Below are 18,866 nucleotides of genomic sequence, written 5' to 3'. Positions count from 1 at the left end.
TCAGCAGAATTCATTTAAACACACAGGGGTAAATTTACGGGTTGCAGTCAATTTACCGACAATCAAAATCCCGATGGTCAAAATACCAACAGCAATTGCCCGACGGTCAACATCCTGACAAGGTCAAAATACCAACATTTAAAATACCGACAAGGTCAAAATACCGACATTAATAATGTTGACACGTCACAAAATCGACATAAATTTTCATGATTTTTTCATTGAAACCGACTTGTTCATACTTTACCATCCCAGTGGACCTGCAGGGGGAACATAATAGTGTGCTGAGCGCAGCGAGGCACTATGCCCGAAGCATGGCGAGCGCAGCGAGCCATGCGAGGGGATGCGGTACATTTATATGGTGTCCATGTCGACACACACCAAAAACCAATGAAAAACTAATGACGGCATTTTGACCTGTCAACATTTTACATGTCGGTATTTTGACCTTGTCGGTATTTTAAATGTCGGGATTTTGTCCATGTCGGGATTTTGTCCTTGTCGGGATTTTGACCGTCGGTAAATTGCTGTCAGGATTTTGACTGTAGGTATTTCATACCGATCCCGTTCTGTGGGGTAAATTTACTAAGATGGGAAATCTATTTAAGATGGGATGTTGCCCATAGCAACTAATCAGATTCTACTTCTCATTTATCTAGCAGGGCAGAGTGATTCACCGAACTGAGTTGAGACACATGACTCAATTCAGTGGAGTGTCTGGAGTCAGTGTCTCGACACATGAGTCATGACTCATTTGTATTGGAATGTATTGCAGAGAGAGTGCACATGATTCAGTGAGTTGCCAGAGACTCAGTGCTGGCAGACCAGTGCCGGTGACTCATGGAGGGAGTGACTCAGTCCTCTGGGAGTTGGCTCAGCTAGTTATTCAGCTGCACTGATTGTGCAGTGCATTTGGGGTTGGCAGTTGCCTATGCACTGATTGTTAATAATATATTAACATAGATTCAGTGTTATGTTGATATATTATTAATAACCAATTATTGCATACTAGTTACTGAATATGCACATTACTTCTGGCTGAGGAGAGAAAGCTTAACAGCCATGAAACACATATCATTCAGTCACAATCACATTGAGCAGGAACAGTGAGCACTGAATTGAGAGCACTGTACCACAGGGGCTCCACTTCCTGCAGGCTAATGCTGCATGAATCAGATCCGTACACTGAGTCACTGAGTCTACACAGTGTACAACTGACTCGACTCACAGGCAGACTCAGGAATCAGGATGAATGAATCAGGCACAGCAGCGCAGCACTCACTGACTGATGAGTCGTGACTGCTCCCTCGTCCCTCCCACTGGGTGTCACCTGGTATTGCCGCCGGCCAATCACAACGACACACTGAGTTTCCTCCCTCTGGCTGAGAGAGACTACTGCTGCAGCTGTCTCGACTCATTAAACTGTGAGTGACTCGAATCATTCATACTTCCTGATGATTCAAGTCACTGTGTTGAGACAGAGAGTCAGTAGCCATCACTATCTAGAACCTTCTAGAACAGTGATTTTCAACCTTTTTTTACTTGCGGCACACCGAACAATAATTTAGAATTGCCAAGGCACACCATCAGTACCCCACAGGAAAAAATAAAACACACACATTGGCCCTCACAGTAAAAAAAAAATCCGCACATACATTGGCCTACACACAAAAAACAATCACATTGCTCCCCACATAAATCATGTTGCTCACACATAAATCAATCACTTTTCTCCCCACATAAATCATATTGCTCCCCACATGAATTATTCACATTGTTCCCCCCATAAATCCTTATTCTCCCCACATAAATCCTATTGAAATTCTATTGTTCCCCACAGGAGAAATAAAATAACAAATATTAGCCCCTACCGGTCAGCTGTCCTCCTCCCTGTCCCTCAGTGGCGGGGGTTGTTCATAGTGGAGTTCTGCGAATACTGAGCAGGGTGCGGTCAGGCAGGTGTGGATGTGGGTGGGAAAGGAAAGCTGTGTATGCAGGCGGGAACTGGAAGATGTGTATGCGGGCAGGTGGGCTGGCTGGGTGGTGAGATGCGGCGGCCGTAACCTATGATGTCACACTGCCGCATTTTCAAGGCATAGGTCATAGCCGGAGCACGACTGATCCTCTAAGAAGAGCCCAGGCCGACAGTTCACTCTGAAGGTGCAGAAAGCTGCTCTGGCTCCGCGGCACACCTTGCAACTGGTCGCGGCACACTAGTGTGCCATGGCACACTGGTTGAAAAAGCCTGTTCTAGAAGATAATACCTGGAATCTGATTGGTTGCTACGGGCAACATCCCATCTTAAATAGAACTCCCACCTTAGTAAATTTGGGATCGGTATGAAATACCTACAATCAAAATCCCGACGGTCAAAATCCCGACAGCAATTGACCATCGGTCAAAATCCCGACAAGTTCAAAATGCCGACACAAGTTTTTCATTGTTTTTTGGTGTGTATGTTCTGGGTTAGGTACAAAATTCTGGCAGCCGACAGCAAGATCCCAACAGTCAGAATCCTGACAGCTTCCAGGAAAGTATTTTACCCTACCCCTTATCCTAACCCTCAAAAATCCTCCTGCACCCTAACCCTAACCTCCCCCTCCTGCAGCCTAACCCTCACAGCCTAACCCTAACCTCCCCCACCCCCGCAGTCTCCCTAAAGATATCAAGTAAAACCTTGGATATATACTCAGATTGCCTGTATTTAGGATGATATACATGAGCTAGGTTTTCTCATTAATATTATTCTCTAAATTCAGAGCCGTTTCCCAGATCATTGAATTGATGGATTACAGCTTCCTTCCAATACTGATATTACCCAGCCAATGGTTCACTCACTTGGTAGAGGCCACATCTCGACTGCAGAGAAGTTAGTAATCTTGGACATTTCCAGTTCCACTCGGTGATACTCGAAAATCGTTCTCCTACGAACATCTAGCAAAACATGGACATTTAATTGTGACACATTTTAATAAAAATAAAACATCATTCTGCTGTCATAGTAGTGATTGATGGCATTCCCAAAAGCTATATTTATCTTATTAAACGAGGATAAACATAAACACAGCTGTAGAGACCAGTAGAGCGGGAAGGTCCATGATCTCGACAGCTGTTTATTAAATTGAATCAGGGATTTTTTTAATTATTATTTTAGTTTGTACCTATTATAGGCAGTTGGTAATAATGCGGCAATCACAATTTTGACGGTCACATTGTCGGCAGTGGAATGACGAGCACAGTATTCCTGCCAATGTGGTACTACTGTTAGTTAAAGCATTTTAACGGTATCAGCGTTATAACTTTAAACATGACGCTTTACCATCATGTTTAAAGTTATAGCGCTGACATGGTTACAATACTTTAACTAGCATTATTACTGTATAAGCATACTGTGTTCAACATTGAACTGCCAACAATATGAATTTTGACATTGTTACTCTAGGCAAGTCATACCGATTCCACCTATGATACAATGGATTATTATTATTATTATTAATGTTGTTATTATTATTATTATTAACAGTTACTTATATAGTGTAGCAAATTCCATTGCGATTTACAATTGGAAAACGACAGTGACAGAACAAAACTGGGTAATAACAGACAGACCGAGATACAGGAAGGCCCTGCTCGCAAGCTTACACTCTATAGGGAAATAGGCATTGATACACAAGGATAGGTGTTATCTATTATAATAATAATAATAATAATAATAATAATAATTTTATTTATATAGCGCTCTTTCTCCAATAGGACTCAAGGCGCTTAACAGATACATAGCATAATATAGTACAGAAAATAATGAAGTAAATTTTTATAAAATACAGAAGCATGAAGATACTAAAAGGGACATTATGGAAATGCTTGAGTAAACAGGAAAGTCTTGAGTCTACTTTTGAAGGATTCTATAGTTGGGGCCTCTCACACTGTGCAGGGAAGTGAGTTCCATAGAGTTGGAGCCGCAAGACTAAAAGCTCGACCCCCAGATGAATTACGGGAGATTCTAGGTACTGCTAAAAGTCCTTCATCTACAGATCGCAGTAATCGAGTGGGGCAGTATGGGGTCAGAAGCTGCTTCAGGTACCTTGGGCCCTGGTCATGTAATGCTTTGAAACTCAGTAAGCCAATCTTGAAGATGATTCGCCATCTTACAGGCAGCAAGTGAAGGGAGTAGAGGATGGGTGTTATGTGGCTAGAACGGGGCTGGTTGGTTAAAAGCCTGGCAGCTGTGTTTTGCACCAGCTGTACGTGGTGCAATTCTTTTGCTGGGAGACCAAGGTAGAGGGCATTAAAGTAGTCTAATCGAGATGATACCAATGCATGTATGACTTTTGGCAGATCATCTGAGGGAATTAAGTACTTGATTCTTGCTATGTTCCTCAGGTGAAAGAATGAGGATTTGATTGTGACTGATATCTGATGTTTAAGTGTCAAGCCACCATCCAGGACAACACCAAGATTCCGCACACGATCACTGGTCTGTAATTCTGAATCCCCGAGTGTAAGTCCAGTTGGTTGGCTATGCTGCGGTCTTGTCCTTTGATGTTGCGGTCGTATCATAAGGACCTCTGTTTTATCCGGGTTCAGTCGCAGCCAACTGGCACTCATCCACTCCTGTAGCTCAGCTAGACAGCCATTTAGGGTTGCTATTGGGTTATCAGTGCACGGATCAAAGGACAAGTACAGTTGTGTATCATCTGCATAGCAGTGGTAGACCAGGCCATGGCGCCTGATTACTTCGCCCACTGGGAGCATGTATACTGCAAAAAGCATGGGGGATAGTATAGAACCTTGTGGGACACCACATGGCAATGGCACTGGGGGTGATGAGTATAATCCAGATGATACTCTCTGTGACCTGCCTGTGAGAAATGATTTGAACCAGCTTAGGACTGTGCCATCCAGACCACAGAAATGTATCAGTCGCTCAATCAGAAGCCCATGGTCCACGGTCTCAAATGCTGCAGAGAGATCCAGAAGGATTAATATTGAACAGTCACCTCTGTCTCTTGCCATCAGAAGATCATTTAACACACACACCAGGGCTGTTTCAGTGCTACGTCTTCTCCTGAATCCTGATTGGAATGGATCATACATATCATGGATTGTCAGGCGGGTTTCCAGTTGTTTTGCAACCACTTTCTCAATAACCTTTCCTAGGAAAGGAAGGTTTGATACCGGTCTGTAGTTGGTCATGCAGTCGGGATCTAAATTAGGTTTTTTAAGAAGCGGTCTAACAATTGCTTCCTTTAGGGGTCCAGGAAAGATGCCTGTCTGCAAAGAGCATTGAACAATTTTTGCAAAGACAGGACCAATTATATCCATACAACCTATTAGAAGCTTGGTTGAGGCCGGGTCCAGATCACAGGTGGTGGGACGCAAAATCCGAGCAATTTCAGCAGTGTTCTTTACATCCACTGTGTCCATGACGGCAAGTAGCTTATATTGGCAGGCTTTGTAGTTTGGCACTCCTTTGATGGCACTGTGGAGATTCCAGCCCGGATGGTGGATATTTTATCTGCAAAGAAGTTTGCATAATGATCTACCAGATTGCAAAGGTTCTTGGTGGATGTCTGATGTGGTCACACAGCAATGTTGGCCTGGGGTACGGAGGATGGGAGAGTGAAGAGCAATATGTGTGCACTGTACAGTGTGGATGTAATTGGATAGGGAAGTTTATGAAAGTTTTGTCAATCTAAAAAAGACACACCTAGCAGAAGTTGATCATGTACACATCTCTATTAATTCCCTAGTGTATGCCTTTAATAATGTTTTCTATGATGATGTAGAATACAGCAATAGTGTACTCTGTGATCAGACACTTAATTGAATAGGGCAGTGTGGCCGGAGAGACTAACCAGCCACACGTGTAATGGCGGCCGCAGCACTGAAGGGGTTAATCCCTAGTGCCCGGCGCCATTAGGAGGACAATGGGTGCTTGGCGCCACTTTTAAACTGTGCCCTGGCACTAGTCGCCATCTTTAAATGTATTGTGGGTGCTAGGCATCGGGTATTTAAAATATGTTTAATACTGTGTCATATGTTATATAGCTGCGCAGTGCGCAGTTGGAGAATGATGAACTGATGGACACGGCACTTATGAGGAAAGTACAAGGTATTTTGTTTCTAAAAAGGCCTTGAAAATAGTTTGTGAGACAGTTTTTGCATAGGAAGTCGTATGGTAATTGTCCTAGCTCCAGACTTGCTATGTACAAGTAAGTGTCAATTAGCCGGCCTCTTGGTGGCCAAACATCTTTGAAATGCAAACGAAGGTGGAAGGAAGACTGTTTGTTGTGTGGCAGTCTTTCCTGTTGTAATCCCAGACACTGGGTTTGCATGGAGATGTGAATGAGACAGAAACATTTGTATTTTGAAACTATGTGATAAATTTATCAATGGCGAAGTGTAAACTCCCAGGTGGTAGGAATTGGAGTTTAAATTATACAAAACGTTGTGTGTGCCAGGAAGGAGGAAATTGTTTTATTTATTTATTTGTAGTTTGTAAAATTTCCTGATTGGATGGAAATGACTCAGGGAGGACATGACCCCCTGTGGTACTGTGTGGAAAATTGACATAAAAAGGAGGCCTGCGTGCCTCCAGAGAGTATTATACCAACTACTTTCTGCTGTGAACATCTTGCTGTATGCTGTTTCCCCTAGCAATAGGGAAGAGTTCTCTTTAGAACTATTTGTTGGCATTAAAACATCATCTGCCTCAAGAAGATTGCATCATCTTGTGACCTGCAGGCCTATGCAAAACATAGCTCCGTTCTCCGGCTGTCCCGGGAGTACCCCAACGTCTCCAAGTTCCGCCTTCTAGAGGACTAGTGGGAATTCGTCAATACCACACAGGTGTGGTAAGGCAACGTGTCGGCACATACAGAGCAGAACCGTGGTTCCAAACGCCATGGCAGGTTAAGAGTTTGGTGGTGGCAGCATAAACCCGCCCACAGCGCAGTGGGTGGAGTCAGTAACAGGCGGTTACTGACGGTAAACGGTAATCCCCTATGTGGCCAGGTCCCGTGTGACCTGAACATCCAACCGGTGTACTGGGGACGGGACGTGAAAGCGGTGAGTGCTTTCGTACAAGACCGTCCGGTCACAGAAATTGGTGGCATAGCGGTGGGATCATCCCAGGCGGCTTTTCGGTCACCCGATTGGAGAAGCCGAGTTACTCAGGAGAGGAGTAACTGCAGCGCAGGAGAACGCACAAGATGACGGACTTCAGTGGAACGTCTAAGGGCGATCTGGAGATCGTGTGCCAGGAGAAGGGTGTGGATATCCCTTTCAACGCGTCCAGAAGCGTCATGAAGGCGGCACTCATGAGCTTGGAGGAGTCCCATCGGGCGGAGGTGGAAAGCACTGACTGCGTCAGCATCGCAGAGAACAGCCCACCAGTGGACCTTCGTATGGAACCGGTGAGACCCACTAGCCCCGCCCCTTCTAGCAGCAGCCAGGTTTCCCAGCAATCCCTAGCAGGGCCAGGATTCCAACGTCCCAGGGGGGCCAGCCCGGATACCCTAGCAGATCGGCTAGAGGAATTGGGGGAAAGGGCAACGGAGCAAGAATGCATGCTTTTCATTCGGATGTGGCATGCGGAGCGGGCACCACAGGCCGTGGTACCCTGGTAGCCATTGTCAGCTGTTGTACACAGATCGGGACGCATTCAGTTTGCCAAGTTTGCAGACAGTGATGGGGACATTGATGGACATTTACAAGTTTTTGAAAGGACTTGTAAACTATACGATTTACCCAAGTCAGAGTGGGTGAGACACCTTGTGACCACTCTGCATGGAGAGGCATTGGAGGCCTATCGAGTAGTGGCCATGGAGGACTGTAGAGATTACGACGAAGTCGCAATGGCCCTCCTCCAGCGATTCTTCATCACTCCAGAGTCTTACAGGAAAAAGTTCCGGGACTTGCCCAAGAACCCTAATAGCATCCATGAGCAGTTCGCCACCCAGCTGCGGCAGTATGTGGTGAAGTGGGTGAAGGATTCTGAAGCCACTACATGGGACGTACTGATCGACCTGATCTGCAGGGAGCAGTTCTACCACAGGTGTGCCGCAGAAGTGAAGGAGTGGGTGCTAGTCCGGGAGCCACCCAGCTTAAAGATGACTGCCCAGTTAGCTGACAAGTATGTGGCAATTCGGCCACAGGGGCAGAAGCGCCCCGCCAGCAGCCAGCTCCAAAAGACTGTACCATCAGTGGGACACCCCTCTTCAGCTCATCGCCCCCCAAAGCAAGCATCTTCCAACCCGGGTGCTCTTGGCCAGCAACCGCACCGCAGCGTCCCTGCAACTGATCAGAGATCATCGGTGCCACGACTGGAGAAGAAGTGCTACGGCTGTGGGAAAATCGGACATCTGAGGATGAACTGTCCTGCATCCCAAGCACCCCAGACTCGTGCCCCAAATCCGAGTGCTGGAGCCTGGCTCGCTTGTTTAACCCATGGAGGTGAGCCTTCAGAGACTGTATCCCCTCCAGTCAGTCCGATGGAGTGTGGCGAGGAACAGGTGGACTCTGCGGAGAGAGTCACCTGAATGACTAAGAAGCCCCCACCAAATATGTGGCAGCACCTGCAGCCGGTCCAAGGGGGGTCCCTGCAGGGCGAAAGCTTAAGAGACTCTGGGGCCTCCATAATTGTTGTGAGCCCCCACCTTGTCGATCCTGCTGCAGTACTGCAGGGTTGCACTGCAAAAGTTACAGTGGCCGATGGGCTAGAGCGAGAAGTGCCCATGGCCAGAGTCTACCTCGACTGGGGAGCTGGACAAGAGCTAAGAGATGTTGCCGTAATGGATGGCCTCCCAACTGTTGTCGTCTTGGAGAATGATCTCGGTGGAGGAATCGTTCCTGCCTTTGCGAACGCCATCACCCGGAGTCAAGCGGCCAGACTACAGTCTTCAACGTCTCTGCCAGTGCAGCCCAGCCCAGAGGAAAAGACCACAGCGGCCAGATCAGCACATCTGCCCCTTGCCTCTGGTGGGCCTACGTCCCTTAGCAACGCAGAGGATGTCGGTTCCAGTTTGTTGAATCCTGTGGGGGTGCCCAGTGATGCTCCTGTCCCTAGTGGTTTGCCAACTCCGGTGGTGAGTATGAGCGACCACCCCGACCCTACCATGACTGACCCCAACTTGACTGACCCCAATATTCCCCCTGTAGAGTGTCCAGACTCAGGAGTAAGTGAGGGCCGCAGGCAGGAGTTTAGGGAAGCACAGCTCTCTGACCCATCCCTGGAAGGTATGAGGCGCCAAGCTGGCCGTGGCCTTGCTGGGATGGGGCAGGGAGTGTGACCTGGTGGAAAGGGTTACTGTACCGGGTAGCCAAGGTAGAAGGGGATAGGCCAGTGCGGGAGCAAGTTCAACTGGTGGTTCCCAGGAGCTTTTGGGAGCAACTGGTCAGTTGCACACGAAATCCCTTTGGCGGGACACCAGAGGAGGGACCGAACACTGAGGTGCCTGACATAGAACTTTTTTTGGCCCGGACTGTCGGATGACGTCCGGACCTACTGTAAGTTCTGTGATGTATGCCAATGGCTTGGACGCCCCAGTGCTCGGGCTCCACTGATGTCTTTGCCAATAGTCGGGGAACCTTTCCAACAAGTGGCCGTGGACATAGTAGGTCCCCTACCTGTGCCCAGTAGATCGGGGAAGAGATACACCCTCACCGTGGTGGATTATGCTACCCGGTATCCAGAGGCTGTGGCTCTGTCCGCCATCACTGCGGAAAAGGTAGCGGACGCTCTTCTAGGCATATTTAGTAGAGTAGGGTTCCCCAGTGAGATCCTAACTGATCAAGGGATGCAGTTCATGAGTGATCTGGTCCAGTGTCTGTGAGAGGTGCGGAGTGCGTCAACTGCGCACTGCCCCTTATCATCCCCAGACTAACGGACTTTGCGAGAGATTTAATGGCACTCTGAAGCAGATGCTACGGGCATTTGTGACTTCGGAGGGGGGAGACTGGGAGCGATACCTGCCGCACCTCCTGCTGGCATATCGGTAAAGTGCCCCAGGAGTCGACCGGATTCTCGCCCTTCGAGTTACTATATGGCCGCAGAGTCCGTGGACCTCTTGACCTGTTCCGGGAGTCTTGGGAGGGGGAGCTGATCCACCAGGATGAGTACATGGTGGAGTGTGTGTTGAAGCTCAGATATCGGTTAGAGAATCTCATAGGACTAGCACAAGCGAATCTTGCGGAAGCACAGACCAAGCAGAAGACTTGGTATGACCAGGGCGCGCGTGCTCGGGTCTTTGGAGTAGGGCAGAAGGTGCTGATTCTGGTGCCCGCAGGTCAGAACAAGCTCCAGGCTGCCTGGGCGGGACCGTACACGGTCGTAAAACGCCTAAGCGACATCACCTACGTGGTGTCATTTGACAGCGATGGTAGGAGGCAGCGTACCTACCATGTAAACATGTTAAAGGCATACCACGAGCGTGTGGAGTCGGTAGCCGCTGTGTGCTGCCTGCCGATGGAGGAACCAGGAAAAGATCACATTCCTGACCTTCTCGCGGATGCCAAGGGTGAGGGTGGTGTAGAGGAAGTAAGCTGGAGCAGTGAGCTTGGTAACCACAAGAGGGAGCAGCTGGAGTCAGTGCTGCAGTCCTTTGAGGCCCAGTTCAGCAGGAACCCGGCCTGACTTCCGTACGTGCCCATCATGTAGACACTGGTGAGCATAGGCCAATTCGGCAACCCGCGTATCGGGTCTCACCAGAGGCGCAGGCGAGAATCTACGAAGAGGTGCAGGAGATGTTAGCGCTAGGCGTAAGTCCCTGGGCCATCTCAGTTGTACTGGTTCCCAAGAAGGACCAGACAACCAGGTTCTGTGTAGACTACCGCCGGTTGAACGAAGTGACCAAATCCGACGCCTATCCCCTACCCCGCATTGATGCACTGTTAGACGAGTTGGCTGGAGCGAAATACATCTCTACGTTCGACCTGAGCAAGGGGTATTGGAAGATACCAATGACTCCCGAGGCTCAGGAACGGTCCACCTTCATCACCTCCTTTGGCTTGTTTGAGTTCAAAACCATGCCATTTGGGATGAAGAATGGGCCAGCCACCTTCCAGAGTGTGGTCGATGACCTGCTAAAGGGGTTCAGAGATTTCGCCCAGGCCTACTTGGATGACATTTCTGTTTTCAGCCGAACCTGGGAAGATCACCTGAGGCACGTGGGGTTGGTGTTGGAGAGGATTAGGTGGGCAGGTCTGACCATCAGGGCAGACAAGTGGCAAATGGGGATGTCAGAGGTACAGTACCTGGGACACCGTGTGGGGGAGGTAAGGTGAAGCCTGAACCAGCAAAGGTGGAGGCAATCCGAGACTGGCCCCCAGCCCACAACTCAGAGACAGGTCCTGGCTTTTTTAGAGATCACAGGGTACTACAGACGTTTTGTCCCTAACTTTAGTTCCGTGGCCAAACCCCTGACTGATCTGACTAAGAAGAAACTCCCCAAGATAGTTGACTGGATGACCGCATGTGAGTTGGCATTCCAGTCGTTGAAAACAGCTCTAGTACAAGCCCCAGTACTGATGGCGCCGGACTATAGTAAAAACTTTGTTGTACAGAATGATGCGTCACAGTACGGACTCTGGGCAGTACTGAGCCAGGAGGGGACGGATGGACAGGAGCACCCTGTGGCCTATTTGAGCAGAAAGCTGCTACCGCGGGAGGTGGGGTATGCCACAATTGAGAAGGAGTGTTTGGCTATTGTTTGGGCTGTGAAGAAGCTTCAGCCCTATTTGTATGGCTGCCATTTTACGGTGGTAACGGACCACAATCCATTACGGTGGCTCCAGCACACCATGGGGGAAAACGGCAGACTGTTGCGGTGGAGCCTTGCTCTTCAGGATTATGACTTTCATATTATTCACAAGCAAGGCAAGGCTCATAACAATGCGGATGGACTGTCACGTCAGGAGGAGCCTGAACCCCCCAAAGAACTCCCAGTAACCCCATTAAGGACTGCGGGACCAGGGACCAAATCGTTGGGACATGGGTCCCTGGTTGACCCGCTTGAATAGGGGGGAGGAGTGTGACCGGAGAGACTAACCAGCCACACATGTAATGGCGGCCGCAGCACTGAAGGGGTTAACCCCTAATGCCCGGCGCCATTAGGAGGACAATGGGTGCTTGGCGCCAATTTTAAACTGTGCCCTGGCACTAGTCGCCATCTTTAAATGTATTGTGGGTGCTAGGCACCGGGTATTTAAAATATGTTTAATACTGTGTCATATGTTATATCGCTGCGCAGTTGGAGAATGATGAACTGATGGACACGGCACTTATGAGGAAAGTACAAGGTATTTTGTTTCTAAAAAGGCCTTGAAAATAGTTTGTGAGACAGTTTTTGCATAGGAAGTCGTATGGTAATTGTCCTAGCTCCAGACTTGCTATGTACAAGTAAGTGTCAATTAGCCGGCCTCTTGGTGGCCAAACATCTTTGAAATGCAAACGAAGGTGGAAGGAAGACTGTTTGTTGTGTGGCAGTCTTTCCTGCTGTAATCCCAAACACTGGGTTTGCATGGAGATGTGAATGAGACAGAAACATTTGTATTTTGAAGCTGTGATAAATTTATCAATGGCAAAGTGTAAACTCCCAGGTGGTAGGAATTGGAGTTTAAATTATACAAAACTTTGTGTGTGCCAGGAAGGAGGAAATTGTTTTATTTATTTATTTGTAGTTTGTAAAATTTCCTGATTGGATGGAAATGACTCAGGGAGGACATGACCCCCTGTGGTACTGTGTGGAAAATTGACATAAAAAGGAGGCCTGCGTGCCTCCAGAGAGTATTATACCAACTACTTTCTGCTGTGAACATCTTGCTGTATGCTGTTTCCCCTAGCAATAGGGAAGAGTTCTCTTTAGAACTATTTGTTGGCATTAAAACATCATCTGCCTCAAGAAGATTGCATCATCTTGTGACCTGCAGGCCTATGCAAAACATAGCTCCGTTCTCCGGCTGTCCCGGGAGTACCCCAACATCTCCAAGTTCCGCCTTCCGCCAGCTACCGGTAGAGGACTAGTGGGGATTCGTCAATACCACACAGGTGTGGTAAGGCAGCGTGTCGGCACATACAGAGCAGAACCGTGGTTCCAAACGCCACGGCAGGTTAGGAGTTTGGTGGTGGCAGCATAAACCCACCCACAGCGCAGTGGGTGGAGTCAGTAACAGGTGGTTACTGGCGGTAAGCGGGAATCCCCTATGTGGCCAGGTCCCGTGTGACCTGAACATCCAATCGGTGTACTGGGGACGGGACGCGAAAGCGGTGAGTGCTTTCGTACAAGACCATCCGGTCACAGGCAGGGAATGTCATACTCACAAACCTTTTCCTCTTACAGTCACTGTGTGGAGCATTGCTACACATGATAATGAGGGGAATGTCATACACTCAGACATATGCCTTCTACAGTCATTGTGAGGAGCACTTCTGCACAGTGCAATGAGGAGGGGAATGTCATACACACAGACACGATCAACAAACACCTACTCCTAAATTCAATATGAGGAGTACTGCTTCACAAAACAGTGAGGAGGGGAATGTCATCACACAAACATCACTAAGCACCTACTCTCAGTCACTGTGAGTAGCACAAGGTAATACAAAGTAATGGGATGAGAAAGGTCATATACACAGATACGATCGCTTAACACCTCCTCTTTTCATGATCACTGTGCAGGCAACTGCTAAATAAAATAACGAGTCATGATCACACAAATGACTGCTCTGAGAATTGATGTTAAACATTTTAATGAAGAGATAAATGACAAAGACGATATTGGATAAGTCATTGGTCATTTTTAAATGTATTTTTAGGCATTTAAATTAGAGATGAGCGGGTTCGGTTTCTCTGAATCCGAACCCGCCAGAACTTCATGTTTTTTTTCACGGGTCCGAGCGACTCGGATCTTCCCGCCTTGCTCGGTTAACCCGAGCGCGCCCGAACGTCATCATGATGCTGTCGGATTCTCGCGAGGCTCGGATTCTATCGCGAGACTCGGATTCTATATAAGGAGCCGCGCGTCGCCGCCATTTTCACACGTGCATTGAGATTGATAGGGAGAGGACGTGGCTGGCGTCCTCTCCATTTAGATTATAAGAGACTGAGAGAGATTTACTGGAGCTGACTAGGAGGAGTACTGTTACTGTAGAAGTGTAGAGACTGAGTGGAGAGAGTTTACTAGTGAGGACAGTGCAGTTTACTTTATAATCCGTTCTCTGCCTGAAAAAAGCGATACACAGCACACAGTGACTCAGTCACATACCATATCTGTGTGCACTGCTCAGGCTCAGGCCAGTGTGCTGCATCATCTATTATCTATATATAATATTATATATATCTGTCTGACTGCTCAGCTCACACAGCTTATAATTGTGGGGGAGACTGGGGAGCACTACTGCAGTGCCAGTTATAGGTTATAGCAGGAGCCAGGAGTACATAATATATTATATAGTGAGTGACCACCAGACACACAGTGCAGTTTATTTAATATATCCGTTCTCTGCCTGAAAAAAGCGATACACACAGTGACTCAGTCAGTCACATACCATATCTGTGTGCACTGCTCAGGCTCAGGCCAGTGTGCTGCATCATCTATTATCTATATATAATATTATATATATCTGTCTGACTGCTCAGCTCACACAGCTTATAATTGTGGGGGAGACTGGGGAGCACTACTGCAGTGCCAGTTATAGGTTATAGCAGGAGCCAGGAGTACATAATATATTATATAGTGAGTGACCACCAGACACACAGTGCAGTTTATTTAATATATCCGTTCTCTGCCTGAAAAAAGCGATACACACAGTCAGTGCCAGATTAAGGTCCACGTGGGCCTGGAGCTGAAATTTAGGAAGGGCCTACTATGTGCCGTCACAGGTAGTGTGATCAGCGCCGTAGAGAAATTCTTCCAGGAAGGCAGGGGTGTGTGGTGACATACTATATCACTGCACTACCTCCCCACACTACATCAATATTTCTACCTCCCCAAACTACTTCCCACAGTACATCACTATGCTGCCTACTCACACTACATCTCCACACTATGCCTCCCCACACTACATCACTATGCCATCTCCCCACCGTATATCACTATGCTACCTCACCACACTACATCTCCACACTATACCTCCCCACACTACATCACTATGCTACCTCCCCACCGTATATCACTATGCTACCTCACCACACTACATCTCCACACTATACCTCACCACACTACATCTCCACACTATACCTCCCCACACTACATCACTATGCTACCTCCCCACCGTATATCACTATGCTACCTCACCACACTATACCTCCCCACACTACATCACTATGCTACCTCCCCACCGTATATCACTATGCTACCTCACCACACTACATCTCCACACTATACCTCCCCACACTACATCACTATGCTACCTCCCCACCGTATATCACTATGCTACCTCACCACACTACATCTCCACACTATACCTCCCCACACTACATTACCATGCTACCTCCCCACCGTATATCACTATGCTACCTCACCACACTACATCTCCACACTATACCTCCCCACACTACATCACTACACTACCTCCCCACCGTATATCACTATGCTACCTCACCACACTACATCTCCACACTATACCTCCCCACACTACATCACTATGCTACCTCCCCACCGTATATCACTATGCTACCTCACCACACTACATCTCCACACTATACCTCCCCACACTACATCTCCACACTACATCACTATGCTACCTCCCCACCGTATATCACTATGCTACCTCACCACACTACATCTCCACACTATACCTCCCCACACTACATCACTATGCTACCTCCCCACCGTATATCACTATGCTACCTCCCCACACTACATCACTATGCTACCTCCCCACACTACATCACTATGCTACCTCCCCACCGTATATCACTGTTATCTCACCACACTACATCTCCACACTATACCTACCCACACTACATCACTATGCTACCGCCCCACCGTATATCACTATGCTACATCACCACACTAACTCCCAACACTACATCCCTGCCGTATATCACAATGCTACCTCCCCATACTACATCCCTGCCGTATATCAATATACTACCTCCCCACACTACATCCCTGCCGTATATCACTGTTCTACCTCCCCACACTACATCCCTGCCGTATATCAATATACTAACTCCCCACACTACATCCCTAACATATATCACTGTGCTACCTCCACACACTACATCCCTGCCGTATATCAATATGCTACTTTCCCACACTACATCCCTGCCATATATCACTACGCTACTTCCCCACACTACATCCCTGCGGTATATCACTACGCTAGCTCCCCACACTACAGCCCTGCGGTATATCACTATGCTACCTCCCCACACTACATCCCTGCTGTATATCACTACGCTACTTCCGTACACTACATCCCTGCAGTATATCACTATGCTATCTCCCCAGACTACATCCCTGACGTGTATCACTGTTCTACCTCCCCACACTACATCCCTGCCGTATATCAATACGCTACTTCCCCACATTACATCCCGCCATATATCACTACGCTACTTCCCCATACTACATCCCTGCCATATATCAGTACGCTACTTCCCCACACTACATCTCTGCCGTATATCACTACGCTACTTCCCCACACTACATCCCTGCAGCATATCACTATGTTGCCTCCTCACACTACATCCCTGCCATATGTCACTACACTACTTCCCCACACTACATGCCTGTGGTACATCACACTACCTCCCCACACTACATCCCTGCGGTTTATCACTATGCTACCCCACTACATCCCTGCAGTATATTACTAAGCTAACTCCCCACACTACATCTCCACACTATTTCACTGGTCGCCAGACTACATTCCCGCACTACATCTACCTCCCCACACCACAATACTGCACTACCTTCATGGACGGTTTAAGGTTTGTGGGGCCTCTGGGCAACAAACCTGTGGGGCACTTATCAATAAAAGAAAAGGGGGAACATGCAAGGCTGCAATGCTTGCCTCCAGTGCGGGGTTGGCTGGGATCAAGGTCGAGGAGTGCCGTCATCCGCCTTCCGGCAGGTGATGGCTCCAACAGGGTGTGCCAGGTTGAGGGAGTGACTGACATCCTCCTTCTGACAGTGGCTGCCTGAGCAGTAAGCTGTACTGTAAATTGGACACTGGGCCAGAAGTCACCTCTGGGGGGAGTCAGCCCGGGTATATCGGGAGTTTGCGGGAGCGCCGCTGCTACACTGTATTAGGTCAGTGGTCACTGCAGGGAGCCGTCTCACTGCACAGGTGGCCTTCTCTGGGTTCAGGTAATGTCACTGCAGCAGCAGCGAGCAAACTGCCGTGTGCTGTTGTGGAGATACAGTGGTCACTGGCAGAGCCGGATTAAGCCTTTGGGGGGCACCTAAGAGAGGGGGCCCTCATATCAACACTGCCCCCCTGGTATTGCAGTGCCCCCATACACACATTATGCCACACCATAGTACTTAAACCAATAATTTATTGTTATACATGTGTCTGCCCTACAGTGCAGACTTTACTTACAGATCAGCTGCAGTGGTCTCCGAGGCTTCTGTATGGAGAGGTTGCACTCTGCAAGGAGACACGTGGCTGACTTCAAGGGGCGGGGCTAGTCAGGCCTGTGGGCGGAGCTTCGGGTTACCCGTGCGAGGGAGGGGGGGGGTACATGCTTTATGTGAATGGAATGGTGCACCCAGGTAAAGCTTTGGATACCACTGGAGCAGAGTTTTTGGCAGTCTGAGCAAGTACAGCTTCGTTCAGGCTGCCGAGGGGGCGGGGCTTATCGCGGTCGTGGGAGGGGCTTAGCAAATTCCGGGGGTTTGAGCTTCCTGCAAGAGGCAACACAGGGGGAGAGTGCACTGCTGCTGGTGGTCTGAAGGGAATAGGAGGAGCCTTGGCCGGGAGGGAGGAGGGACAGGGAGGCATTTGCTTTTGAGTGATGACAGGAGAAAAGTTTTTTTCTCCTGTCAGCACTGCACTGCAGGGAACTCTGTGGGCCTATTTTCAATGGGGGGCTTGGAGCTGCAGCTCCATCCGCCCCATTGTTAATCCGGCCCTGCACACAGTGACTCAGTCAGTCACATACCATATCTGTGTGCACTGCTCAGGCTCAGGCCAGTGTGCTGCATCATCTATATATATTATATATCTGTCTGACTGCTCAGCTCACACAGCTTATAATTGTGGGGGAGACTGGGGAGCACTACTGCAGTGCCAGTTATAGGTTATAGCAGGAGCCAGGAGTACATATTATATTAAAATTAAACAGTGCACACTTTTGCTGCAGGAGTGCCAGTGCCAGTGTGACTGACCAGTGACCTGACCACACTGAGGACCAGTATAGTTAGTAGTATACTTATATTGTGATTGCCTGAAAAAGTTAAACACTCATCGTGTGACTTCACTTGTGTGTTTTTTTTTTTTTTATTCTATAAAAATAAAACTCATTCTGCTGACAGACAGTGTCCAGCAGGTCCGTCATTATATAATATATAATATATACCTGTCCGGCTGCAGTAGTGATATATATATATTTTTTATATCATTTATCATCCAGTCGCAGCAGACACAGTACGGTAGTTCACGGCTGTGGCTACCTCTGTGTCTCTGCACTCGGCAGGCAGTCCGTCCATAATTGTAATACCACCTAACCGTGGATTTTTTTCATTCTTCTTTATACATACATAGTTACATAGACATCTTCTCTTTATCAACCAGTCTATATTAGCTGCAGACACAGTACAGTACGGTAGTTCACGGCTGTGGCTACCTCTGTGTCTGCACTCGGCAGGCAGTCCGTCCATAATTGTATACCACCTAACCGTGGATTTTTTTC

General features: G+C 48.2%; 1 protein-coding gene across 4 annotated transcripts in view; it reads right to left on the bottom strand.

The window, feature by feature from the left end:
* Positions 1-18,866, bottom strand: part of PLXDC2 (plexin domain containing 2) — a 1,323,386-nt gene that overhangs the window by 308,034 nt on the left and 996,486 nt on the right. For all 4 annotated transcript variants that reach the window (XM_063921556.1, XM_063921557.1, XM_063921558.1 and 1 more), the window contains one exon: positions 2,839-2,934. In XM_063921556.1, coding sequence (XP_063777626.1) covers positions 2,839-2,934 — 96 coding nt within the window. The remainder of the gene's footprint in view (positions 1-2,838; positions 2,935-18,866) is intronic.

Source organism: Pseudophryne corroboree, chromosome 5 (assembly GCF_028390025.1).
Source record: "Pseudophryne corroboree isolate aPseCor3 chromosome 5, aPseCor3.hap2, whole genome shotgun sequence".
Taxonomy (NCBI): Eukaryota; Metazoa; Chordata; class Amphibia; order Anura; family Myobatrachidae; genus Pseudophryne; species Pseudophryne corroboree.
The sequence above is the reverse complement of the archived record's forward strand: the minus strand, read 5'-3'. Positions and strand labels throughout refer to the sequence as shown.